This window comes from Rhinolophus sinicus, linkage group LG10 (assembly GCF_036562045.2).
Source record: "Rhinolophus sinicus isolate RSC01 linkage group LG10, ASM3656204v1, whole genome shotgun sequence".
NCBI lineage: Eukaryota > Metazoa > Chordata > Mammalia > Chiroptera > Rhinolophidae > Rhinolophus > Rhinolophus sinicus.
The window spans coordinates 94,393,891-94,421,166 of NC_133759.1; the positions used below are offsets into that span (position 1 = coordinate 94,393,891).

General features: G+C 48.3%; 1 protein-coding gene across 2 annotated transcripts; it reads left to right on the plus strand.

The window, feature by feature from the left end:
• Nucleotides 1-12,770: 12,770 nt before the first annotated feature.
• NIPAL4 (NIPA like domain containing 4) lies at nucleotides 12,771-27,274 on the plus strand. Of its 2 annotated transcripts, XR_012489849.1 has the most exons (7): nucleotides 13,072-13,123; nucleotides 16,132-16,371; nucleotides 18,834-18,890; nucleotides 19,869-19,959; nucleotides 22,299-22,459; nucleotides 23,169-24,432; nucleotides 25,146-27,274. XR_012489849.1 is itself a non-coding variant. In XM_019740353.2 (6 exons), exons 1-6 carry the CDS (start codon nucleotides 13,087-13,089, stop codon nucleotides 23,795-23,797), a joined length of 1,215 nt encoding a protein of 404 aa, XP_019595912.2. In that variant the 5' UTR covers nucleotides 12,771-13,086; the 3' UTR covers nucleotides 23,798-27,274. The 2 variants fall into 2 exon arrangements, 1 of the variants encoding a protein (XP_019595912.2); XM_019740353.2 differs by having other exon boundaries at nucleotides 12,771-13,123; nucleotides 23,169-27,274.
• The last annotated feature ends 2 nt before the right edge of the window (nucleotides 27,275-27,276 follow it).

Here is a 27,276-nt window from a genome sequence, read left to right on the forward strand (position 1 = left end):
CAGTGTTTGGAGCCTCACAGTTTACACAGCACCAGCTTCCTTAAAGACCATCCACAAAGATGAGTCCTAGGGCACTGGTGACTCTCCCACTGCGGTGGCCTTGGTCAGCCCTCTAATCTCTCACAGCCTCTGTTTCCTCCTCTTCAAATTGAACAGAATAATCCAAGATCCTTCCAGCTCTGATGCCTGGGTCTAGGTCATTTCTCGCTGGTATACTTTGAGGGGCCTGACTACTTCACAAACTCAAAATCTTCCTTAGCCATGTATCACCACCTCCAGGGATTCTTATCGTTAGGGCTTATCTAGTTGCACTTGTGTGGAGGATTATCAGGCCTGAGAGATAGGTGCTCAGTGCAAAGAGATTCCATGGTCAAATCAATCTGGGGAACACCTCGTGCTCTTTTCCCTCTTGAAGATCTGAGTCCCACAGAACCTAATGAGCCTGGATTAACACCACGTCGCCTAGGGCTATGAACTTGGAGATCCATTTTTCTGCAACATTAGCGACCCTCTCATGGAACACACTTCAAAAAGTATTAAAATGTAAAAAACAATAACCCCCACAGGAAAAGGATCACTTACACGCAGACAGTCATGATACCTGGGCACAAGTAGGGAAGCAGGGACTGGCAAGGATTGAAGGATTTCAGATGGAAGGGGAATCATTCGTGATGAGAGAGCACACGGTAGTGGGGTCTACTCGTTTGCTAGGGTGGCCATAACAATATACCACAGACTGGGCAGTTTAAACAACAAACATTTATTTTCTCACAATTCTGGAGTCTGGAAGTCCAAGAGCAGGGTGCCAGCAGGGTTGGTTTCTTCTGAGGCCTCTCCTTGACTCAAAGGTGACCATCTCCCTGTGTCTTTAATGGTCTTCCCTCTTGTGTGTCCAAATCTCCTCTTCTTATAAGGACACCAGTCATATTGGATTAGGACCTACTCGTATGAGCTCTTTTTACCCTAATTACCTGTTAAAGGCCCTGTCTCTACATACAGTCCCATTCTGAGGTCCTGGAGGTTAGGGCTGCACTATATCGATGTGGGGAGGGGTCACAGGTCAGTCCATAGCACTGGGAAAGAGGAAGGATAGCTCTGGGGAAGATGCTGAGGGCCCTAGATTGTGAGATGGCTGCGATGCCACTGCTTTGAGACTCAGTTCTTGAACACTATTTTCAAGACTCTGTAATAGATTAAAAATCTATCATGGCCATGGACCCAAAGGAACTCATGGGGTTGTAGGAGGGCGGGATGAGGCATGTGTACAGTGCACTAGAGTGTGGAGTAGAATGGGGTGAGGCTAGTCGTCACTCTCATTGACTGAGCTTTCTTCATGCCAGACCAGGAAAAGTGCTTTAAATGCTTTATTCAGTTAAACCTCACAACAACTTGGAGGACATAGGTACTATTACCCCCATTTTACAGATGAAGATACTGAGGCACTGGTCTCAGAAGGTAAGGAATAGAGGTAGGAGTCCATTAGGTCTGGATCCAGGTCCCACCTCTTAACCACTAAACATGTGACAGCCCTCTGTGCCAGTGCCTCTATCCTAAGGGATCCCAAGAGACAGAAACACCGAGTGATATTTTTGAGATCAGAAGGAGAGTGTTTTTCCTGCTGGGGTAAGATGGAAAGGATGAGGGGAGTATCAGGGAGGACATCATGGAAGAGGTTACTACAATTTAAGGGATTTTTATATAATGCAATTTATATAATAAATTATATATATAATATATGTGTTTATATATTACATATACATTTACGTATAAAGTGAAAATATTTTATAATATTTTCTGTAATAACAATAATACATGATCCCATTAGCGCAGTTGAATATAATATATAAGTGCATGGTTCATTGCTGAATCTAAGCATCGCTTTTAAAATCTTATTGACAAATTCAATGCTTCCCCTTATCAGAGCAGAATTTCAAGTTGAAATTAACTTTCAAACCTAAGAATTAAAATGACTCAAGGAAGTTTGTCTAATTAGGCATGACTGACAATAGAACACAAATGATATAAAAATCTTGATCATAGAGAGTGCTTAAGTGTTCTTAGCACACCAAAAAAATAAGAAAAAAGGTAACTATGAGGTGATGGATGTGTTAATTAACGTGATTGTGGTGACCGTGTATATGTATATCAAAACATGTTGTACACCTTAAATATATACAATTTTTATGTGTCAATTATATCCCAAGAAAGCTGGTGGGGTGGAATCTTGATTCTAGGAACATAGTAATACTGCCAAATGAAGGCAAGAAAAATTAAATGTATAGAATAAGTGCATATTAATTTATGAATTAAATATGTCTTCAGTTTATCCAAGCATTGCTGGCCCAACAACAAGACACCCAGAAAGATGCAATGATAATTACCTTCAGTCAGCTTTGGTATTTTTGCTGACTTGCAGTCATAAAACCTATGACTTTACATATACCTTATTTTGTGTTATAAAGGTATATTTTGTCATCAGGAAGACAAAACGTATTTTATAACAGTTTACTAGCTTGATTTAAAACTTTTAATTATTTAGAGACATATGGTATGTGGCACTTTTGCCCCAGACCCTGCAGATGGTGGGAGGGGGCTGGCTCTGATCACGCCTTCAGTTCCCCTAAAGAGAATAAAGCCGGAGGTGGGAAAGGAACAAAGCAGTTTGCTCCCCTCTGAGTGAGGAGGAGAGTAACCAGCCCCCAAAGCCAGTCCCCACTTCCCCATCTGGTTTGATTTACTCTGATTTCCTCAGTCTGCGCTCCCTTCTCAGCCTGTTCCCAGCCGTTCCCAGATGCTGCACTGTCTGGCTGGCCCAGAGCTTCCGGCAAAAGGGGGAAAGTGGAGGGTTTCCCTGGGAAAATATGCTGTGAGATGCTATCAGAGCTAAAAATATGTGGCCCCTAAGCTCCACCTTCATTAGTCAGAATAAAACCCAGGGATTTCTGCCTTCTGGAGTTTCAGACCAACAGGAAAAGAGGGAATCAAAGAGCCCCTGGTTGGGGTTTAAACAGTTTCTGGCAAAGAGCCCAGCCCTGAGCTGAAGAAGGCTCACTGGACTCATTGGCGACTGCAGTGGGCAAGGGGCTGACTCAACAGAACAGCCTGGGGTCAGCCCATCTACAGTTACCACATCTTCTCAGCTAATTTACTTCTCCCATCATCAGCATCCCCATTTTATACTTAAAGACCCAGACTCAGAAAACAATAGAGGTTAAACAGCCACACCACTGGCTGTTTTCAGTTCATCCTGAGGCCCAGGGTCCCGTTGACCCCCAGACACTCACACCTGCCCGGAATGCCCCTCCCCCACCACACCTCACCTCCCTGTCTTCACAGACTAAGGCCTCCCATCAACCTTCAAGTCTCACTTAACACACCTCTTCCTCCTAAAGCCTAGGTCCCAGTAGCTCTGTTAAATACTCTCCACTCATTCTGTACTTGACCTTCTTGCCGTCTATGAAAATTATAATTCAACACTGTGTGACCATTTCATGAACACGGGCCGTGAGTATGGGGCCTGCATCTGTCTCGCTCATCATCACAGTACCAGTGCCTTTCATAGGAGGTAACACGTCAACAGTGTTCCATCCATATCCTCTGAATAAACCAGTGCCCCTGCTCCCTCAACAAAGCTTGCCATGTAATTGGTATCATCAACAAGTTAGCCTGCCTTAAAACAGCAGCTGTCATAGAAGAGAATGAAGGACCACTTGTCTGGTGTCAACTGTGAGCGATATGGTTGTATATGGCCTATTCTCCACCCCAGCCCCTCCGTGGCAGGCTCCTTAGCTCCCACGAGGAACCCAGGGAGGATGGGAAGTGTGATAGAGGCAGGAGGGACAGGGACCTCCCTCTGCCGAGAATGGGGCAAAAGAGAGTAAGTGGTTAGAAGCTGGTTGTCGAACGCCGAGCTCTGCCAGGAACTAGGAAGTTCTTAATGTCTGCTCATCAGAACGCTTATTGATAAGAATAGTTAACAGTGATAATACCTATTTCTCAGTTGCTGCAAGGATCAAATGCTAGCACGCACAGACTACCAGAGCACAGCGCCTGGCGCAGGGTCAGTGCTCAATAGCTGGGACTGACTCAGAGAAGACGGTTCAGCCAGCCAGTCGCTCAAATTTTCCCTCTGCAGCCAGGTGCCCAGTTCCCTTCTCTCCAACCTGGGTTCTACTCATGGCTCCCCAGGGAAGGTCCAAAGTGTATCTCAGAAGAGCTCGGTGGGGACGGAGTCCCAGAGAGCAGTTTCCAGGCTCTCGACCTCACATGGAAAGCTACTGGCTCGGGTAGTAGATGGCCATGAGCTGTGATGAGTTGCCCATCAGCTGTAACCAGTCAGCCATTGCCACTGATATAACCTCCATAGCTACGCTAGTGAGGGTGGATTGTGGTTAGCAAGTGTGGTTAGCAAGCGGATTGTGGATGGTGTGGATCGTGAGGATCCTACTTCCTGTGTCTCGCCTGGCCGTCAGCGAGACTGGGGTGCAGGAAGACCCTTTGTTGGGGTACTGGCAGATGTTTGCTTTGTGTCTCGACCAGCTGCCATCGAGAACATAGTGGTATGATTCCCCTACCTATGGCTCCATTGTTGTTCCTTTTTGGCCTCACCATATCCTGCATTTTTGTGCGGGGAGTGGGAGCTGAGTCCCTGCATGACAATCTCACTCACCCCCACTGCGCATCCAAACCAAAGCCATTTCCCAGCAGATTCAAGAACCAAAAGCCTAGATGAGGAAGAAGAAACCAATGGAGGGAACTGTCACAGAACCCAGGCAGGCAGCCAGGAGGTCAGATTGGGTTGTTCCTCAAAACCAGAGAGGAGAAGTCAAGGCCTATTCCCCACCCCAGCCCCTCCGTGGCAGGCTCCTTAGCTCCCACGAGGAACCCAGAATTGATTCCTGGACCTGGGGCAGGCCAGTACATGGCCTTTACGGCCTGGGGTCAATTGATTAAGAAAACTGGCCTCCCCTGTGACTTGAGGTGTTTCCAAAACCCCAATCAGGCCCAGGAATGTTTTCCCATCCTTCCTCCTCCCCTGTGGACAAAGAGTACACAGGCCTGGGAGTCGTGAGCCCTGGGTCTAGTGCTAGCTTTTCTACCTCAGGCCTCATTTTCTCCATCTTTAAAATGAGCATCATACCCAGATGACCTCCAAGGACTATTCCTGCCCTGACAGTCGAAGATTTTCAACACTGACCACGGACATGAGTTTCAGCCTGCCTCGGCGGACCTGGCAAGGTAAGGGGAACCTGGAGTCCTGAAAGCACAGCTCACAACCTTGCAAGGTGCCAGGGATAAGGTCCAGAGGGGGGCCGTGGCCTCTCTGAAATAGGAGACACTTTTCAGAGTATGTGCACTTTTTCTTCTTTAGAGGGAGTGGTTTATAGATAGCCCCAGATCCTCAAAGGGATCCAAACAGATTAACAGCTCTACCTTAAACTGGCTAAGTTTAAAGTATGTTTCCAGTGTTCCAGTCAAGCCCCCTCTTGCTCTCTTGGTGCAAGTGAGAGGGGATGCAGCCCTGGGCTAGTCTCCTACGGCTGCTTTCACAGATGGCCACTGACTTAGTGCCCTAAATCGACGCAAATTTATTATCTTGCAGTTATGGACATGGGAAGACCAAAGTCTTATGACTTAGTGACCAGGCTAAAATCAAAGCGTCAGCAGGGCTGGTTCCTTCTGGAGACTGCAGGGCTGCAGCTCGTGGCTGCCTGACTTCAGTCTGCTTCCATCCTCGCATGGCCTTCTCTTCTGACTCTGAGCCTCCTTACCCCTTGTAAGGACCCTCATGCCCTTATAAGGACCCTTGCAGTTACATGGGTCCCACCCATATATTCCAGGATAATCTCCCCATCTCAACATTCTTAATCAATCACATCTACAAAGTCCTATACTTTACAATGTAAGGTAACATAGTCACAGGTTCCAGAAATTAGAATGTGGATTTTTTTTTTTTTTTTTTGTAGGGAGTTGGGGGTAGCTAATATTCAGCCTACCACAGCCCTTTGGGAGGGATCATTATTGTAAAGAATCATACCCTATAACCCAGAATGTCTCCTACAGGTATAACTGTAGGAGAACATATAAAGATGTATGTTCAGGAAGATCCATGAGAACAGAGTTTATAATACCAAAACCAAAAAACAATCTCTCCTATTGGTAAATTGGCAGAAATATAATTAAACTGTGGAATAGTTTAATTCCACTGTGGAACTGTCGTACGTTAGAATATTCTTAAAAGTGTAGTATTCTAAAAATAATTAAGTATATTCCTATGTACTAATATGAAAAAGTCTGCAGGGTACATCATAAAGTGGAAAGAGCAGAATGAAATACAATCTGTATAATGTGATCCCCTTTTTTAAAAGAACGTACATTTTTGTGGGTATGTGTGTGTCATTTCTGGGTAGATGCCAAAGAATCTGTTAGTAGTGACCGCCTCTTCGGGTAGCCAGGGGACTTTTATTCTGCATTTATATCCTCTGAACTGCAATTTATGATTATTTTTTTACTGAAAGTGTGTATGACTTTTACAATTTAAAAACTGTATGTTGTAACTGAAATTCGGCACTTCGACCAAAAAAGAGGTGAGAGGAAGGTCATAGCTCTGAGGTCATCTTTAGGAAGCTAGGATCAGGATGCGTGAAAGAGAGGACCAGTGTCCTCTTCCTGTAACTTCAGTCCCACCTGCCTCCTGCTCCTGTCCCCCTCCTGCCCTCATCCCTCTCCTGTCCCCATCCCCCTCCTGCAAAAGAAGCTAAGAAAAGAGCATGGTGAGTATCCAGGTGCGGAGCTCCGTTGTCACACAGACCTGAGAGTGCCTCTGAGCGCTTCCACTGGCCAGCTTTGTGGTCCTGGGCCAGACTTTTGACCTCAGGAAACCTCAGTGTGAAATGGTGATAACGCCACTTACCCTCCTAGCGTCAATGTGAGGACTAAAGTTGGATATGTTAAGTCCAGGTCAGGGCTTAGCCCTCAATGACTTGTGGTGGTTATTATGACTGAGTAAGACCCACTTAGAGAAGGTGGTGAGATCCAGAGAAGGGACTTTGGTTCAGGGCAGTGCACACATCTTGAGTGTCTTGGTGCCTCCTGCCATCAGCATCGGAGGTACCACGATTAATATGGCAAGATTGGGCTCCCCAGTGTGGTGGGAGAGATAGTCACCCTAATAAATAACTCCCATACAAAGTGGTAAGTATAACAAGCTTGTGTGTGTGGCACGGTGGGCATGTTGAGAGCAATTATCTCTATCTCAGTTAGGAGTAAGTGTCAAAATTAATGTTCTATATTTTTAACAGGATGGCAGTTATCAGGGTATACATAGGTAAAAATCTGTTGTTCTTCCCATATCATTTCAATATTTGTGCACTACTCTTTATGAGTGCTGCCTCAATGCCTTCAAAATTGTAGGATTTTTTTTCCTTTGGCCAGAAGCCAAGAGTTATTCATCTGAGTTCCCCCTGAAATTCAGTGGGAAGTGGTAATGTGTAGGTAGGGTGTGTGCATCTTTCCTGGGGCAAGTGTTCACAATTTTTGTCAGATTTTTAAAGGGATGTGGGACTCTCAAAAAGTTAGAAATGACCAGCGAGACTCTTCCCTAAAATGAGGACTGCTCACTAGTGGTTCTGCGGGGATTTGACTAAAGGTCAGACCACACTGGGCAGACCAGGCTTTCCGGGAATGCAGGACGCCAAGATGGAGAGGCACAGACATATTTATTGGACCGGTTGCGAAGCAAACAACGACATTTTTCTTTGGGGAGCAAAATGTAGATAATTATCACTTGTTGATCTTTGGCACAACTCGGAAAGAGGCGTGGCTTCCCATTGGCCCAGCACCTTGGTCCACAGCCAATCCTGAGGCACGCCTCTGCCCACACCCCCTTTCCCTGGAATTCCCATCCCCACCCTGCCCGAGGTCCTCCAGGGTGGAGAGGTGGTTTAGCTCCCTGCCCCAGCTGACAAACCAGGAAGAAACCTTAACCCACGTTCTGATTTCTTTTGGGGCTCCTCATCCAGGCCCCGCTGGCAAACCAGAATTTCCAGTGTGACTGTGTTGGCAGAAAGTTAATGAGCAGCTGAGGAAGCTCGGGCGCCCACTCCGTGGATTTACCCAGAGCGGGCAAAGCAAGGCGCCCAGTCCCTGGTCTCTGTCCTTGGAATGAGGCAGATGGGAGGGATGGACCTCAGAGGAGGGTCCTAGCACATATAGTAAGCAACAGGCCCAGGGCCACACAGCTACAAGGTGACTGAGCTGGGATTCACACCTAGACCGTCTGGTTCAGAGCTCATTCCCTTAAAGATTTTGTATAGCACAGGGCCTGGCATACATCCAACAAGCACTGAAGACGCACCAGCGGCAAATATATTTTGGGGTTGGGTTTTAGTCTCTGGATTCCTACTCCATGGGGCTTTCACTCTGATTGCTGGCATGCCACTCAGGAGTGTGTGTGATTTCCCTCCCTGGGACTCAGACCATCTAACCCACTCAGGAGTATTCAGACCCACTTGGCAACAACGCACCTGTGTCCTGAGTGCCTGGGCATCCCTGCAAAAGCCTCCCCATGCAGTGAAGTCTCTGGCCATTCTCCTGAAGCCTCAGCCAGCTCTGTGGGGACATCCCATAGGACGAATAGCCAGTGCAGATGTTGTGTGCCCAGGAGGCCACATAGACCCCCACTGTCAACCTGGAATCTTCCATGTCCTAGCAGGGGTGGGGGATGTCTCAGCACTGCTGCAGGAGACGGGACAGCAAGGTCACAGCATGGAAGTTGAGGGGACAAAGTTCAGGGTCCTGCCCTGAATCAATGAAAGAAGCTCTCGTTAAGGAGGTTCGTCTGTTGTCCTGCCATGTAACTTTCTGCTTGGAATAAAGGCTTTCCTGCTTGCCCCCATCTCACACAGAAATATTAAAAACCACTCATCTAGTCTTTCCTTTTCATTGCACATATTGGGGAAACTGAGACCTAGATGGGAAGGACCTGCCTCAGGGCCCAGCGTGTTAGTAGCAGAATAGGGACTAGATCTCACATCCCTTGACTATTTCATAACAATGTCTCAGACATCACAGTCCAAGACAGGTCAACTTTTTTTAATCCCAAAGGGAAAATAGAGCCTAAGTGTGTCCATTTTCAAGTTGATTCTTCCCACATTAAAATCAGAGTCTTCCCTCTGACCACAAAGTTCACTGTGCCTCTTCCCTTTCTGTTCCCACGTACCAGATGCTACAGGTCCAAACAGATGCAGGGGACGAGCCTCACCACAGTCCCCCAGATCCACCACCTGCTGGCCTGAGCAGTGAGTCTGAGCAGCGGGACGCGAGGAACGAGGCAGAGACCACAGTAGGAACTTTGAGCTCCTGCTCAAATCCCTGCTTAGCCACTTACTATCTGCCTGACCTTGAACAAGTCCCCAGACCTCCCAGCGTCATCACTGTCATCAGCTGTCAAACTACGGTAACTGCATGTGCCTTGTGGGACTGCCGTGAGGCTTCGAGGTTAATACATGGGAAGAACCTGCAATATAGAAGTTATGCGACAAGTAGCAGTTCATCTCAGTATTATTATTTTAACTACAGCTGGTTTTCGATAAAATCTGAAGTTCTTTTCCATATATTAAGTGCATTGGGCTCTCTGCGCACCCACACCATGGCCAAGCAATGCTGTGCTTCCATACAAAGTCCCCACAGTGAGCTCTGCCCTCTGTAGGAATTTGAAACCTTCCACCTGTAGGCAGATATTCTGATGAGGAAAACCCACAAACAAAGTGTGACCAGCCTTCTGGGTTTCGGCTCAGCTTCCCTATTTAATGGCACACAAGTTACTTAACCTTTCTGAGGGTCAGTTTTCTCAGTTCTGAAATAAGAATCATCGCTGTACCTAACTGTTAGGCGTATTGTGAGGAGTAAATGGGACAATGTGTGTGAAATCCTTAGTGTATTGGCTCATCCATAAAAAGTGGCCAGAAAAATAATAACCCTTCTTATTTGCCCTAAAGTCAGCCCTTTCTGCCCAGAAAGCAAGCAGAGTGGGAGAGAAAGGTACTGGATCAGGATTCAAGTGCCTGAGTAAGTACTGATTCTGCCACAAATTAGCAGAGTGATGTGGGCATGACCTTGCCCCTCTCTGTGCCTCAGTTTCCCCATCTGCAAACCAAGGAGGTTGTATTAGTTGAGCCCTTCCAGCTCTGACTTGGAAGGAGGGCTAATGAGAAGGTTGTATGGCTGCCCTGTGTGATTTCGGGATGGCCCCAGTTTTCCCAGCCTCACCATACAGAGCAGGATGAGGTCTGGGAAGAAAGAAGGTTCTGGCCTCCTCAAAGCAGCGCCTTGATTAAGAGCGCTGCTCTGGGGACATACAATCCCAGTTTGAAGTTCTGTCTTACCACACTGTGTGTGACCTTGGGAAAGTCACTTCACCTCTCTGAACCTCAGTTCTCTCATCTATACAATGGGACCTAAAATGGTACCCAGAATAAGGTATTATAATGACCTCATGTGCCAATACCCACAAAGTGCTTAGCACACAGAGGAAGAAGTCAGTGATGGAGTGTTTTAATAATGGTTGTTGGTGCCAGTTAGTGTGGACCCCATCACCGGGCATTGTGCTCTTCTTAGAGCCAGTCTGAGTGTACCTGTGTCCATTCTAAGCATTATTTCTGATGATAGTGAAGCTCTTTATGATGACAGTGGGCATTCTGGGGACCCTCCTGGAGAAGGATAGGCTGGCCCCTACATGTTGACGGTCCAGATTCCCATGATTCCAGGTCAGCCTGAAGATGGTGACAACCATCTGTCCTCCCCCACGCTACCCAGAAGACCAGTTCTGCAAGGCTAGAAAGGACTGCAAGCTACATCTTGCCCAGCCCTTTTACCTGGGGTAGGAATGCCGGGAGGCAAGTGACCTACCCAAGTCTCGTGGCCTGTTATTAGACCTACGACCACAAGGCAGTCTGTGTAGCCTCAAAAACAGTGTCTGTATTAGATTCTCGGCTTCTCAACTTACAGGCTGAGTGTCTTCACTGGACTTCAATTCCCTCATCTGAAAAATGGGGACTAATAGAACCTGCTTCCCAGAGTTGTTGCAAAGATTAAATGAGCACCCGTGTAACATATAGCAAGCTCTCTATAAATAGCATTCATGTTACTCACATCTTTATTCTCTATTCCTCCTCCAGCCCTCTTGGGCCATAACACACTGGAAACACACAGTACATTGATTTGGGGGATTTCTTTGCAGCTGTGAAGCTTTGAGGATTGGTACAGTTGGTCTGGGGTGCCAGTCTGGAAACCTGACTGGGATATTTTTGTTTGTCACAAGGGGGAGGCGGACATGGGGATGCAGGTGTGTGTGTGTGTGTGCTACTGGCATCTAGTGGGTAGAACCCAGGCGTGTTGCTAGACAGCCCCCCACAACAAAGAATTATCTGGCCCGAAAGGTTAATAATGCTTATTTTATACGTACATTATAGCACAGTTCAGATTAGCCAAGTTCTCAATAGCTGCATGGAACAGTGGCTATCACATTGGACACTATGGCTCTCTAACATAAAACATTTAGATGTGCACTTAGAAAAGCCAAGTTTTTAGGAATTTGGCTTTTGGTAAACTTGTTTTCCTGCTCATCCCAGAATAACTGGCCAAATAAGATGTGGCTGGTTCACCAGTGCCTGGCTGGTTAAGGACAGAGCCATCAGTCCCTGATTGGTCAGACTCTTCGGAAGCTACCCGCCCTCCCTGGGATAGACAGTGAACCCTGTTGTTCTTCTCTGGGGAGACAATGCTGCCAGCCCTGCTACCTACCTGACAGGGCTATTGTGGCTCAGACAGAAAAGGGCTTTGTCAGGACAGCAGTGAGGAGCCTGCAGTTCAATGGAGCCCTTTATGTCTGCACTCCCAGGATGCTCTGGATGGCAACTTGGGAGGCCCCACCCCCTTCTAGAACAAATGGGGAGTCTGGGGCCCAGAGAGGGTGTGGAAGGCCCTCCAGTAGATCCCAGCCGCCCTCCCCCACCCCCACACCTCAGCCTACTCCCTTAAAACATGAAATTCCTCTAACTCTGAAAAGCCCTGTCTCAGAGTATTTACTGCCTTTAACTCTGGGCAAGGGGGGCAGGCCCTGTACCCTCAAATATAGTGGCTCCCCAAGTCACAAACATAAACAAAACTGAATGTGTTAACACATGTGTGCGTCTGTCTCTCAGAATCTGGGCTCGGCTCTGGCACAATGCCCTGCAACGCCAATATGCCCTCTCATGATTTAAAAGGTCAGGTCAGAGGGATACACTCCACCACTGCTTTTACTATTACACAACAATAGCACATACTTTGCCATCACCCTATTTTTTAATGGTGATGTGGAAAACACCAGTCTAGATAGTTGATCCCATTTTGTTTTCCCCATTAATATATAAGGTTCTTGGGGGGGGGGGGCAGGGACTATGTCTGACTCATTTTGGTCGCCAATCGCTTCATTTCCTTCTTTCATTCAACTTACCAAGCTTCTATCATCCATTCATTCCACTTAGAATACCAACCATTTATTGGGCACCTACTATGGGCTTGCTGTGTTCTAATGCCCAGAACAAATCAGATCTATGTTGAATGAATGAATAAGGCAGGGAGTCAGACAGGAAGGAAAAACCTGCACCTCCCTGCCGCCTCTCCAACCATCCTGGGAACCATCAAGTCTGTCACTGGGGAGGGAACTGGGTGCCAGTCCCAACATCGCGGGAGGGGTGGTGCCGGGACCCGCCCCATCTCATCTTCGGCCTGGGGTGTGGGGCGGTGACTCCCTTGCAGGGAGCCAGGCACCCTCCGCGCCCTGAGAGGGCATGCGCCCCTCTGCCGGCAGCTGGAGCGCTGGGCACCCTCGGCCCTTGGAGTTGCCCAAGACGCCGGGTGACTCCTCCCCGGGGACCCTCCCCCTCTGGGGCGCGTCATTCTCCCTACCCCTGAGTCTCGACCCCAAGGGCTTCTCGCACGCGGGCCACGCTGGGGACAAGTCTCAGCCACCTGCTCTGAAGAGGAGGAGCCGGGGGCGCCGTCAGCGCCCGCGCCCGTTTCGGTGCGTGAGCCCAGGGCCCGATGGAGCCGTCAGCCAACAATGTCAGCTGCGAGAACGGTGCGTGGGGACCGAACGGGGGACCCAGGGGACTGCGCGCGTTCCCTTCCCCCACCACTCCGTGTCCTCTCCTGCCAGGGGCTTGGGGGTGCAGGGGTCAGCACGAGCTGTCCTCCACCTAGTTCTCAGGGCGGTGTTGGAAAGGAGCAGGGTTCTGGCTGATTTTCCCCATCTTGGGAGCTGGGTAGCTGAGGGAGCAATGGGAGAAAGGGGGGCAAACGGGAAGGGAGAGGATGGAGGCAGGAGTTACTGGCTGCAGCAGGTCGACCTAGAGGTTGGGGAATCCCGGGTTTCCTTTAATGTACAGTTGCTTCAGATTTTTAGTACCTGCCCAGTTCTGGCTATCTCCCTGGGTCCCACCAAAGACAGGGACACCCCTAAACCACACATATCTTTTAGAAAAAGGTGACAAAGAACAACCCAGGAAATGATAAGGAAAGACCCTTGGCTTTACTGTGACTTCTTACCATGAACGGGATAGTGGACTAGGCTCTTTACTTGCATGATCTCATTTAATCCTTACCACAACGTGAGAAGACAGGTAGATATTATTACCTTACTGTCTCCATTCTGGAGATAGAGAAACTGAGGCTCTGAAAAGTCTGCTAACTTGCTCAAGATAATACAGAGGGGAAATGGGATATGGAACTAGGATTCTAACACCTGTACTCATACCACTATGCACAACTCCTTTCTGGGTCTATCTCTATTCTCCTACCTCATCTTGGAATTGTGGCTGTGGGATATCCCTGTTGCTCTAACTTCTCGTCACCAGTGACGCTTTCAAAGCTGGCCGGTTGGATGTTGGTGGGCTTTGGTTTCCTGACCACCAAGGTCATTTATTTTCAGCCTCACCTTCTCCTGGGGACGAATATGTTCCCCAGTCCTGGAAGAGAAGCAGAAATCATCTGGCCCAACACCCATTTGTCAGATGACATCCTCCTCAGAACTGGGTTTCCTGTGGCCATCAGCCCTCTCTCTCTCTTCTTTTTATCCCTTGGGGAGAACTGGACTCAGGGGAGGGTGCTGTGCCGTGGGTGTTTCAGGTCTCCCCAAAACATCCAAACCCACAGTGCACCCTTAGGCTCCATCTGCTAGAGATGCACCTTCAGGAGGGCAAGGGACAGACGTGGGAATGGGCTTGACCTTCCCCTTGGGAGTCGCCACCCTTGGCCGACATCCTCCCAGGCTCTGGCTCATTTCCTGGGCTCAGGGAAATCCCCAGACTTGACTCTTGTCCCAGATGAGGAACAGGAATGAGTAGTCAGAGCAAGTGTGATTAGGAACTGAGCATGGCTTCTTGTCTCATCTCCTGATTGTGACACAGGTGTTGGAAAGAGAGATCTCCCAATGCAAAAAACACATAGGTGTCCCCTGGTGGGTTCCAGACCCAGCTGCCATTGGGGTTTTGTATGGCACAAGCTAGTCCTTCTCCTTCTCAGGGCCTCAGTTTCCCCAATTGAAAGTAAGGGTTAGATGGGCTGTCCCCTAAGGGCTGTCCCACCCAGTTCTGCTGTTCCGTGCTTCTCTGGAAGAAAGGTCAACATTCCACCAAGATGCCACTCTGTGCTCTAGGTATGCCAACACCGGAGCTGCCTGACCTTGGATTTGGGCTCCTTTCTAGTTCAGGCCTGGAGTCCTAGCCTGGTCCAAGGAGAAGTGCCTGGCCCAGGCTTCCATCCCTGGCACAGGAGCTGGATCTTTGTGACACACAATTAGAAAAAGACCTTCTACCACCAGAGGTCACAGATGCAAATGCTGCACAGGGACCAAGCACATAATAAAAATGACTGAAGGGAGCTGGGTATGGACTCTGGGACATTGCAAAGAGCATGCTCTGTCGGGGGCGGGGGTGGGGAGGGAGGGAGGCAACACTATTCAGTGGCAGCCAATTGTTTCAATGGGGTGGTATGACCAGTAAGTTAACCAGAAACTGAATTTTCACGGGAAATCTGATTTTTAAATGTTGGTAACAAATCCCTATTTTAAAATAATCCTCAAGAAGCCAAATGAAACCCCACGGTCATTGCTGCCTGTTTTGTGGGGTGCGTGTGATGGTTAAGAGCATGGGCATTGGCATCAGATAGGCTTGGGGTCCAACTCTGGCTTCACCACTTACCACCCATGTAGCCTCAGGCAGGTTATGGAAGTTACCGGGGTCCCTGGACATGATAAGAAAGCTCATGAAGAGCCCCAGAGCAGAGGGCCACAAAGTACACACTGAAGGACTGTTACCTATGCTTTGTACTTTTTTTTATTGAACTCAGGCAGCTTCGTTCTTCTGATTAAAGGTCTGCCCCTCATGCCCAAGTGTGTCCCATTGTCCTTGGTGTCTGTGCCAGAAGGTCAAGCAAGGGTGGGCTGACTCTGGGGCATGAGAGCTGATTCAGACTCTCATGGACTCTAGGACTTGGAAAGCAAAGTAAAGACAGATTCCATATGGGGTGGCAGGGACACACATCCCTTCTGAGGCCTGAAGACAGACCCCAGCCACTGAGCATAAGCACCAGAGGTCTTAGAAGTAAGGCCTGGGAATGGTCGGTTCTAACAAACTGGACACACATATTTAATCATCCTCAGACCTAGAAAGGGCTGTGGACTCTCTAACCTCACTGCCTCATGTTACCTGTCAGAGGTCTCCATTGTGGCTGGAGTTAGGTGGGGGAAGAGGACTCGGGGAGGGAGAATCCCTGTGTGATCCTGAGCTGTTGGACGCCACCTGCCCTGTGGAAGGCAGGAAGTTGGATTCAATGCTAGGAAATGGGATTTAAAGACAGCGTTTATCTGACAAGTCATTGTAAGGATTTGATGAGTTCACGCAAATAAAGCCCCTAGCCTGGAGTAAGCCCTCAGTGAATGTTAGCTGTTATTTTTAGGTAGATGCCCACTGTATGGATGGAGCCCACCAGTAGCTGAAGCACGGGGTCTGAAACAGTGGTCAATTTCAATCTTTTTAAAGTGTGCAACTATCACCAGCGTGACTCTCTCACTATGGTCTTCCCATCTAGGTTCCCTGCTCACCCTGTACTGCTCCTCCCAACAAGTCCTGTGTCAGATTGTTGGTAACCTCAGCCCCCAGGTACTCAGCAATGTCACCTCCACCAGCTGGCAGGAGAGGTTCAGAAAGAACTACAGCTTCTACGTCGGCCTGGGTCTGGCCTTCCTGTCCAGCTTCCTCATCGGCAGCAGCGTCATCCTCAAGAAGAAAGGCCTCCTGCGACTGGTGGCCTCGGGGGCCACACGGGCTGGTAGGCTCCTGGGGGGTGGGTGAGGATGAGGTGCTGGGCAGCTGAGCCCTCAGCCAGCCCTGTGAACCTCCCTTCACAGGGGCCACTGCAGCAGTTTGCGAGCCTAGCCTAGGTGGGCACACAGGCTCGTTGTCAACCCCACTGGGAATCCAATCCACCCACAGGAGACCTTTCTTTATAATCCAGTATATCCTGAGAACTGCATGATTAGCTCATTGGGATGAAAACAGGGAAGGGTCTGAGGGTCAAGAATCAGAAATCCCAGGTCTAGTCCTGGTTTTGTTTCTTACCAGTTGTGTCATCGTAGGCAACTGGTAAGGCACAACTTCCCCACAAAATAGGAATATAAATACTTCTTCCCAGAACAATGTCAGACTTCAGTGTGCCCTCACTTACTATGGCATTGAGCTCCCTTATGGGCTACAAAAGAATTGCTGAGTCTCTGTCCACAGGGATTTGCTTGTTTGGAAAATAAGATGTGCATCCATGAAACAATTCTTAAGGAGTGGAGTCATGAGTAAAAGAATTCATTCATTTCATTACCATTCATTGCGTACCTGATGTGTGCCAGGTGCCATGGTAGACATGAGAACACAGTGACCTTGTGGGGCATTGAGTCCAGGGGGAGAGACAGGCAAGTCAATAGGCAATGGTCCCATAGAGTGTTAAGGTCTATCACATAGAAAACAGAATGCAATGGCAATATTGTGGAGGGGCAAGTAAAGCCCAGGCTTGGGGGTATGGCTAGGGGAGGTTTTCCGTAGAGGTGATCTGGAAACTGAGACCTAAATAATAAGATAACAAGATGAAGGGGGAAAGAGGAGGACATAGTGTACTAGGCAGAAGGAACAGCATGTGCAAAGGCTCAGGGGTGAGAGAGCATGCGTGATATATTAGAAACTGAACACAGTTCAGGATGGCTGAAGCGTGGAGGGGTAAGCGATGGGGTTGGGGCCAGATCATGACAGGTCTTGTAAACTGGGCTCCTGAGTCTGAGGGCAATTATAAGTGACTGAAAGGCTTTAGGCAGGCGAGTGACATAGTCCAATTTACGATGTGAGAAGATCCCTGGTGACTGGGTGTAGAATGGATTAGGGGATACGACGGAGGCTGGGAGACCAGTTAGGGGAGAGAGACGACAGAACTCTGTCTGGGCCTGGGAAATAGTAGTGGGAATGGGACAAGTGGTAGAGTCCAAAGATGGCTTTTGAAGGTAGAACTTACTGGGTTTGGTGTTGACTGTCTCCAAGGGATGGTAAAAACACGAGTCAAGGATGACGCAGCTTTCTGACTTGAGCAACTGGGGAGATGAGGGTAGTATTTTCTGAGATGAATAACGCAGGACGAGCAGGTTTATGGGAAGATGATGTGTTCAAGCTCAGACGTGTTCAATTTAATTTTCTGCCATTTCAGTATCTTCTGAGATTTCAACCCTTAGAGAAAAATACTTTCAGAGCTTTTGACTTTTACGGGAGATTTTAATTCCTTTAGGAACCTAAAGACCTTCTTAGAAAAATGGGAATTCACAAAAAGTGACATACGATTTTTGGATTTTCACAGAAGTGTCTGATGCCATTGAGTTTTGACTAAGCACCAGGCCCTGAGTCCATCATGTGAACAAACCAGACACAATCCTTCGCTTCATGGAGCTTCCATTTTAGTGGGAGAAATGCCAGAAAATAAATAGATCAAGTCATATTATAAATGACAAGTGTCACGAAAGAGAAGAGCTGGGTGTGACGGGGGAAAAAAAACCCAAGGGGGAAATAATCAAGAAAAGGGGTCAGCGAGGCAGGTTTCAGGGACGGCAACATTCAAGCAGAGACCTGGAGAGTGAATGTAGATTCAAGCAAGTATCATTAAGGAGACTATTCCAGACACGGAAAAGCACGTGCAATGGCCTTAGGGCCAAAAAGACTTCATTATTTTTGAAGAAGTAAAAGAAAGCCTGAGTGGCTAGGTTGTAGTAAGAAGAGAGGCAGGACATGCCTTTGGAGAGGTGAGCAAGGTCAAGCTATGAACAGGCTTATGAAGGATTCTGGTCTTTATCCTGAGTATTAGGAAGGCATTAGCCAGCTGTAAGCTGAGGGGTGACATAATCAGATTTAGATTCTTAAAAGACCCCTGGCTGCTATGAAAGGAATGGATTATAAAGGGAGGAGAGATGAACCAGAGGAACAAGGGAAGGCCGCTGCTTCAACCCAAGCCCGAGGTGACTGGATATACATCTGGGCTCAGAAGAAAGGATCAGGGTACATATATGACATAGGGACACCAGCACATACATAGATGGGATTTAAAACTTGGGGAGCAGATGGACTCATCCACTAAAGAGCCGAGAAGCAAGCCCAGAGGACTCACATATGTTGAACCCCTAGAGACTGTGGAGCGAAGGTAGAGACAGGAAAGGTGCCTGTGAACGTGTGGCCAAGCTCTAACTTTGTGTCCCTTTCCTTCTACAGTGGACGGAGGCTATGGCTACCTGAAAGATACAATGTGGTGGGCTGGATTTCTCACCAGTAAGTGGGGTCTTTGCTCCCGATGAAAATGACCTATTGATGGCAGAGGCAGAGATGGAAGGAGGGGTGGATGGGGCATTTCTATCTCTTGCACAAAGTGTGAATCTGAGGCCCAGATTCCTAGGGGGGAAACCTTGACAGTCTTTGTTGGTAGAACATCTTACGTGGATCTCAGATCGCTTTCTCAACCCAAAGTCAGTCTTTCATCCATGAAGCATCTGTTTTCAGAGATACATGTACGGAGCTGGTGATGATAAAGGTGTAACCCGGCCCCGCCCCTCCCCCATGTTCGACCTACCCTCTCTGGCTTTCAAACGCCAATTTTTTTAGATGGAAAATTAGCGAGTTTTCCATTTATAACCCCCAGTCTTAGCCAGAGTTATCACATTCATCATCTGCTTTCATGCTGCTTTCTCTACCAGCAGAGAGACAGAAAAAGCACTTGCAGGAGTCTGCAAACTAGAAACCGAAATGGGGAGAATTAGGCCCTTTGAGACTGACCTGTTTGTCAGTCTAGACTACCCACAGTTCCTCTGGGAAAGATGCTCTATGGACCATTTGGTCCCTGGAGAATCAACAACTGTAACCGTTTCTTTATTTGATAATTAACACTTTCTAGAAAGTGTTACAGACCTAACACTGGCAGTGCCTGAGACACACCTAACCGTGTGTGAACTAGAAGCCAGGAGACCTCAAGAGAAGATGGTGTCTACCCATGACCCAGTCATGTGACTGTGAAGTCTGGGCCGAGCGTCTCCATCTTTCAAACTGTAGGATGTGATCAGGATGGGCTGGGCCTGACCTTCTGATCAGATTCTGCAGGGAGAGAGCGTGAAGATCAGGATTTTAAGGAATGCTGCTCTGGGATTCTATGGCCGGTGGAACACTGAATGACGCCATCTCTACCCAGATTCATTTGGGCTGTAGATGGAGAATTGGACCCACACTAGCCTTTTTTCTTCTCTCTTAATTTCCTAGTGGCTGCTGGAGAAGTTGCCAACTTTGGGGCCTACGCATTTGCTCCTGCGACAGTCATCACACCTCTGGGAGCGCTGAGTGTCCTCATAAGGTTATTGTCACCTCTCTTGCTGTCTCTGGCTCCTTCCTATTTGCAGTTTGTTGAGGTCTGGAACTGCCAACTGGGGCCAGCTGCCACTAGTAATGGGACTTGGGTTTGTCGCCGCTCCCGGAAAGAGGCAGTGTGCTGTTCAGAGCTCTGGCTCCCTGGGTTGTTTGCTGCCAGTTGCTCTAGCATCCCCTCGACTGACTGGGCAATGGAGGGGCAGGCCACGCCCAGGCCAGTGGGAAGGGCTTCCACTGCCACAGACTGCATGTCTCACGTCCGTGTTTTGGTGCCTCAAATTAGAGAAGTGTACAAGTTCAAAACTTGAGCCAGAAATTACCACTCCCTGAGTCCTCACCTTAGCTCTACCACTTAATAGTTACGTTACTGTGTGCAAGTCACTTAAACACCCTAAGCCTCAGTTTCCCCATCTGCTGAACGGGGATGCTAATGACACCTATCTGAAGGCATCGTTGTAAGGACTAAATGAGATAATGCACAGGAAGTGCATAGTCAGAACTGGCACTGCAGAATAACCATGGTTAACATATATGAAAGGCTTACTATGTGCTAAATGTTCTAAATGTATTCCGTGTATTTAATCCTGCCAGCATCCCGACTAACTAGAAAGTAGGGGAGACCTGAGGCCGAGAGAAGTTAAGCAACTTGGCCAAAGTCACCGGGTCCCAAGAGGCTAGGCCAGGACCCCCACACAGACAGTATAGTGTTAGAGTCCAGCTGGTTAACCACACACCACGTTGCCTTGCAAATATTTGATAGTTTTAAACATAACTGATACTAATGTGTGTGTTTCCATTGCCCCATTCCTCCTGAGCTACAAATAGCTCTTCTGTGGGGGTCCTGAAGCCCCATTTGAAGCTGGTTCTAATTGACTTAACCTCGGAGGCCTGGTAATCCCAGCCAACCACACTCAGTACCCATAATTTCCTGTTTCGTTTTACCATCTTGATGACAACTTTGCAACATTTATGCAGCAAACAAATAAACAAACAAACAAAGCCATAACTCACACTGCACAGCTGGCTAATGTCATCCTGACACCACTATTACCTATCTGATTACAAATTCCCACCCATGGGAAGTTGGGAGAGGTGGGAATCCAATCCTGCAGTGTATGACCTCTGTCTAAGCTAATGCCACCAGACTCTCTTGAAAGGGCATTGTGTGTAAAATGTTTTGGGTAGTTTTAGAGGAAAGAAGGGAGACATCCAGAGGAGCTTGGCTGTCAGTCCCCTCTCTCCTAACACCTCTAACAGGGACTTTTGAGGCTCTTGGGTCCTAGGTCAGCCAGCAGACTTTTACCCCAAACTAATGCCACCTTTGTAAAGAAACAGAAGCGTGCCTTGCCAATTACATCTGCCTTGCCCAATTTCCCTCCTTCCTTCCTTCACCTTTGCTGGCTCATCTAGAAGATGTGAGGGGAATGAAAATCACATCACCAAGGAACAGCAAGGGACTAGAGGTATTTTGCCCAGAAAAGAGGAGACTCGGGAAAGTCACAAGAATTTTCTTCATTTAGGTGTAGAGGAAAAACCATAAGCTTTATAAATGAGACTGAACTGGAACTCAAATCCTGGCTCTGCTGCTAACCAGTCGTATGACCTTGCCAAATTATTTTAACTTCTATGAGACTCAGTTTTCTCATCTATAAAATGGGGATAGTATATTTTACTTCTCAACTCTTTGAGAAGTAAAATATGCTGGTGAGGCAACAAATGGAAAGTTCCTAGCCTAATACCTAGTATGTAATATGTGCCCAAGACGCTGTGCCTATAATTGTCATTGTGGTTGTTGATACTGGCATATACACATGGCAATAGGAATAGATTTGTTCTGTATGGCTCAAGGAACAGAAATGGGACAGTGAGTAGAAATTCCCATACTTTTGGTGAATAATTAGAATGTACCTACAATGTATTCATTTGCCTTGTGAAGGGGTGAGCTACTTGCCACCAGAGGTAAACAACCCAAGACTGAAAGCCATCTGTTTGTAACGTTAAGAGAAAATATGCTCATCAGGTAGGAAGTTAGACAAGAGTGCTTTGAAGGGCTCTTCCAACTTTTATGTTTTGGGATACTTTCAGTCTCTAAAAGGAAAGCAACTCACAGGTACATATGCCGTCAATCCCTCCATCACACACTGTAACCTTCCCATACGTAAGTTTCTATTTCACATGGCTTTTCGGGGGTGGGGGAGTAACTAGAAAATCTTTCATATGAGAGAGTAATGAGTTCTCCGTGAGCAGTTGCTCAGTCCCCATTTCTCTTCAGGACGCTGGGACAGACATGGCCACCTAATCCCTTTCTCCCATTTCCACGTTCAGTGCCATTCTTTCCTCGTATTTTCTGGGAGAGAGTCTGAATCTGCTGGGAAAGCTGGGCTGTGTGATCTGTGTGGCTGGCAGCACAGTGATGGTGATACATGCCCCTGAGGAGGAGAAGGTCACCACTGTCGTTGAGATGGCTGCCAAGATGAAAGACACAGGTAGGTTCCAAGCCACCAGCGAGTGGGAAAGCGCTGGAGGATGAACCATGCGGAAGGGCTGCTTGGGTTCAGAGCATCTCAGGTGCTGCCACCTGGAGGAGAAGGCAAGCTAAAGAAAAGGTGGGCTGGGGCTAAAGCCAGTTTACAGGCTTCCCAGCCTGATATCTATAGAGTGATACCATTTATTGTTTCTTATGTGCCAGGCACCGTTCTAAATGCTGTATATGCATTGTGCTAGTCAGTCCGGGCTGCTATCACAGAGTACCAGAGACTGGGTGGCTTATAAACAACAGAAATCGATTTCTCACAGTTCTGGAGGCTGGGAAGTCCATGATCAAGGTGCCGGCAGATTCCGTGGCTGGCGAGGGCCTGCTTCCTTCTTCATACATAGCCATCTTCTCACTGTGTCCCACATGGTAGAGGGGGCGAGCTCTCTGGGGTCCCTCATAGAAGGGTACTAAGCCCAGTGGTAAGGGCTCCACCCTCATGACCTTAGCACCTCCCAAAGGCCTCTCCTCCACACCATCACATTGGGGATTAAGTTTCAATGTATGCATTTCGGGGGGTGGGACACATTCAGTCTTACAACGTACATTATTTCAGTTAATCCCACAAAAAAAGCTCTCTGAGGAAGCTATTATTATTAACGCTATTTTACAAACGAGGGAATGTGGCCCTTGGGGTGATCGATCTCCCTCCTCTGCTGAAGGGTACATCGTGTTTGCTGTGCTTCTGCTGGTGTTCTGCCTCATCCTCATCTTCGTCATCGCCCCACGTTACGGCCAAAGGAATATCCTCGTTTACATCGTCATCTGCTCTGTGATCGGCGCCTTCTCTGTGTCTGCCGTCAAGGGTCTGGGCATCACCATTAAGAACTTCTTCCAGGGGTTGCCGGTGGTGCGCCATCCCCTGCCCTACATCCTGTCCCTCATCCTGGCACTTTCGCTCAGCACGCAGGTCAACTTCCTCAACAGAGCACTGGACATTTTTAATACCTCCCTGGTGTTCCCCATCTACTACGTGTTCTTCACCACGATCGTGGTCACCTCTTCCATCATCCTCTTCAAGGAGTGGCGCAGCATGTCTGCCGTGGACATCGTGGGCACCCTCTCTGGCTTTGTCACTGTCATCCTGGGTGTGTTCATGCTTCATGCTTTCATAGACCTGGATATCAGCCGGACCAACTTGCCCCACATGCACAAAAAACCGCCCCCCACTCCTGCCCCGGAGCCCTCTGTCATTAGACTAGAAGACAAGAATGACCTTGTGAACAACATAGAACTCTCCAGTACCCCATCGCCAGAAGTGAAGCCCAAAGTATTTATAGTCCATTCTTAAAGCTTGGAATACATGAGCAAGAAGACGGGGCCCTATGGGACAGCCTGACGTCCCCGTTTCAGAGCCACCTGGTTATTTTCAGCACAACTGTTACCAATGGGCTCTCTTTTCTGAGCTGTTCATTTATACCTCATCACTGTCTCCAGGAGAAAAATCCCTACCCAGGGAGTGGTGGTGGCAGAACTTCCTGGAAACAACCTCTGTGACCAAAATCCCCTACTTCCATCATTGCCAGCAGGTCCCTTGGACCTCCCTTCTCACTTGTTTCCTCGGTGCCATCTCTGTTGTTGGGAACAAGATAGAATTTGACCCGTTGAATGTAGCATGATCTAAGAACTTCCTGAGATGTTGGTCATCAGGAAATCCTTAGCACTAGTTCTCCTGAGATTGACTCGCCATTCCTTAGCCCAAGGATGAAATGAAGCTGGCTCCCTAAGGTGCAGAAAGCAATTTGCCATGCCTCTCCATCCAGAGCTGACAGACACAGCTAGTGAAAAATGTCTGGCTGCTTTTGCCACTTCCTCTTCAGAGACAGAAGCAAGACCTGAGCTGACCTTCTTACTGTGAATGCTACCTGATGTCTCAGGGAACCATTTCCACCACTGTCCCCACTCCCCAGGCACTCCAGCCCTGAGGTCAGCATCTTTGTTCCCATCACTCCACCCCCATGCTCACCCCTTCCCTCTTTATATTCATATAAGGAGTCAGTCGCTGAGACATCCAGGCAATTATCTCAGAACTCAAAGCAAGAGCAACCACCACAAAAAATGCTTCACAGCCAAGCTCTGCTGGCCAAACCCAGTATTTCATTTTGTCTAACTCTGGAAAGAGAACAGCAGATGCACTGCTCTAAAAAGTACCCTGTCTGTCAAGCTAGAATTTGGCAGAATGCACTTTCTTTTTCCTCAAGGAGTAAAGCAAAATATGATTTGGAGAGGTGGGCAGAGGGAAGAACAAAGTCAGGATTTGGCAGGAAGTAGCCAGATGTAGCTAACTTTTGTGTTTACTCTGGTGCCCAACCAAGACTCCAGGTGGAGAGGGTTCTGGGTAATTGCTGGGTTCCAGCCTTAGAGGCTCCGCCAGTGGGACCACTTTTGGATTTCAGCGACCACCAAGTAGAGTGTCGGCTTGGCACAGATGCCTTCTGGCTGTTGACCAGATGGCCCCCAAATCCCCAGCTGATGTGCTGCCCACCTTGGGAAGCAGTGTGTCATGATGCTCCAGCACCACCTGCTTTGGGGACTGCCTTTGGTCCCTTCACATTTGGCCAGAGGCATTCAAAAAACAAGAGCAGCTGGAGAGAATGATAAGTGATACCTTTCCCTTCCTGTCTTCTTTCTAGCTGCAGGAGTGTGGGAGTTGGTGCAAGCACCATTGAAAGGGAAATAAGGAAGCCAGTCTCTCTGTAAAAAGGGAAGGCTTGATCCTCAGCCCCCAGGTTGGTGCCATGCTTCCCCTGTCTAACGCCATACCTGCCCCTGTGTTTACTTCCCATGTTCTAAGCGCAGCCAAACCCAGGCCAAACTTGCTGGCCTTGGAGCTCCAAAGGCTCAGCTGACCAACAGGCTGGCTTCCTGCACCTCCAGCCTCAAATCCCCAGTATCTAATGAACGTGGATTTGTCTGTAACTAAAATGAACGCAGCACTTTGGGTCTTGAGAATGGCAGTAATCTGAGGGGCCTGAGAGTGTGGTCTGCAAGGTCGAGAATAAAGACCTTCGAGTGTGTTTACGTTATACTTGTGTCTTAGCCTCCCTGGCACGTGGAGCAATGAAACTGGTTCCTTTAGTGCTGAGAAGCCAGTCCCCAGTCTCTGGAGGGTTGTGGCTTCCAAGGAGGTCTCTACAGTGGTTTTTCAGTCCTTGAAGGAGTAGGAAAGTCTGTTTTGGGAATAGTTAGAAGACGCTCATCCCTTGTTAACATCTGAGCCCTTAACTAGAAGCCTGGCACAGTGCTTAGAGCTTTAGGTGAATTCTCTCTTTAAGTCCTCAAAACCCCCCAAGGCAGCTATACGTTGATCCCCATTTTATATATGAGGAAAGGGTCTCAGGGAGGTTAAGTAATTGCCCAAAGTCACACAGCCAGGAAGTATCAAGGTAGCTTCTGGCTCCGAGCCCGCAGTCTTAACTACCAGGGAGTGTGTGTCTCTCCGAAGACTAAAGCTGTCCCCGAGTGCATAGTCTGAAGGTGTGGACTCTGTTCCTTTCTTCTTGCGACCTGTGCTGTCTCCCCATGAGAGGTGGCTGTAGTCCCACTCCTCAGAGTACAGGGCACCCATGCAGGCCCCGATGGACGTCCTCAGCACGGAGCTGGCACTCATGAAACATTTACTGCACGAATGAAAAATATCGTTCCAAAGAGTTCTTCTTTTCCAACTCTCGGGCACCAGGGCTCAACCCAGAACAGATCCTAACAGAACCTCAAATGCTAAGCACAGCAACTCTAAAACAGACGTAGCCAGCAGTTTCCGATCGCTTAGCCTGTGTTAGGCACAGCTGGGTGCTTTCACGTAGGGCATCTCACTAATGATCATGACACTTTAGAGGTAGGTATTCTCACTTGTGTAGTAAGAGGAGACTCCCAGTTCTGGAACTTACCTGCTCTCACTCGTGTAGTAAGCAGCAGAGCTGGGATTTGAACCCAGGTCTGTCCAGTCAGGCTCTGTGTCTTATGCTGCCGACCAATGTGTGACTATCAACCCAGAGACTGGCCAACAGATGGACACAGTAGCTAGTTTGGATGACAGTGTTAGGTGGGCATGGGTATTTGGGTGGGGGTAACTTCATGAGCAAGCCTTTTAGTCGTCAGGACATCTGTGCTTGATGCTTTTGAGGTTCCTTTGAGGCAAACTCATCACTACTATGAAAAGTTAGAAAAGTATAATCTGATATCAAGGATCCTTCCCAGGGCTTTTGTGAGGATGAAATGAGATCAAGTAGCACTCAGTGCCTAGTATGTGTTAAATACTCGGTAAACGTTAGCTGCCGTCACGGTTTTTATGGTTGTGTCTCTTAGAGAACCTCAGAATTTAACTGGGGATCAGATGAATCAGGGTGGGGTCCTTCTTCGGACTGGGAAGCACTAGTGGAGGTGAGTTGTTATCACCCAGGGCTCTGGAGTCAGAAAGCACGCCCAGCCCTAGCCGAGCTCTGTGCCCGCCCACCCAGCCCCGCAGACCTTGGCCTCCAAGTCCTCCCCTCTTTGAAGTGCATGGTCCCCAGCAATCAGATGAGAGCAGAGGGTCTCAGCTGTCTCTAAACACAGATCAGGGAATCCCCAGACTCATTCATGCCTTTAGAAACCCAAGAACTAATTAAACTAGACCCGCCTATGTCCCAGTGCAAAGACAAACAGCCCCTCCGACTGGTCCTGGGGAAACCCAAGGCTTCTGTCCAGCTCAGGGTCTTCCTTCCATTACAGCCTGAGAGACTGGACTGACAGTCTTTGGGGGCACACTTCTTCTGAGTCCTCATGTGACAG

Excerpts from the sequence above, each read along its gene's own strand:
- NIPAL4 (XM_019740353.2), top strand. The coding sequence starts at position 13,087 with ATGGAGCCGTCAGCCAACAATGTCAGCTGCGAGAACG. Across the intron at positions 16,372-18,833 it reads CTCGGGGGCCACACGGGCTG|TGGACGGAGGCTATGGCTAC; the intron begins GTAGGCTCCTGG and ends TTCCTTCTACAG. Across the intron at positions 22,460-23,168 it reads TGCCAAGATGAAAGACACAG|GGTACATCGTGTTTGCTGTG; the intron begins GTAGGTTCCAAG and ends CCTCTGCTGAAG.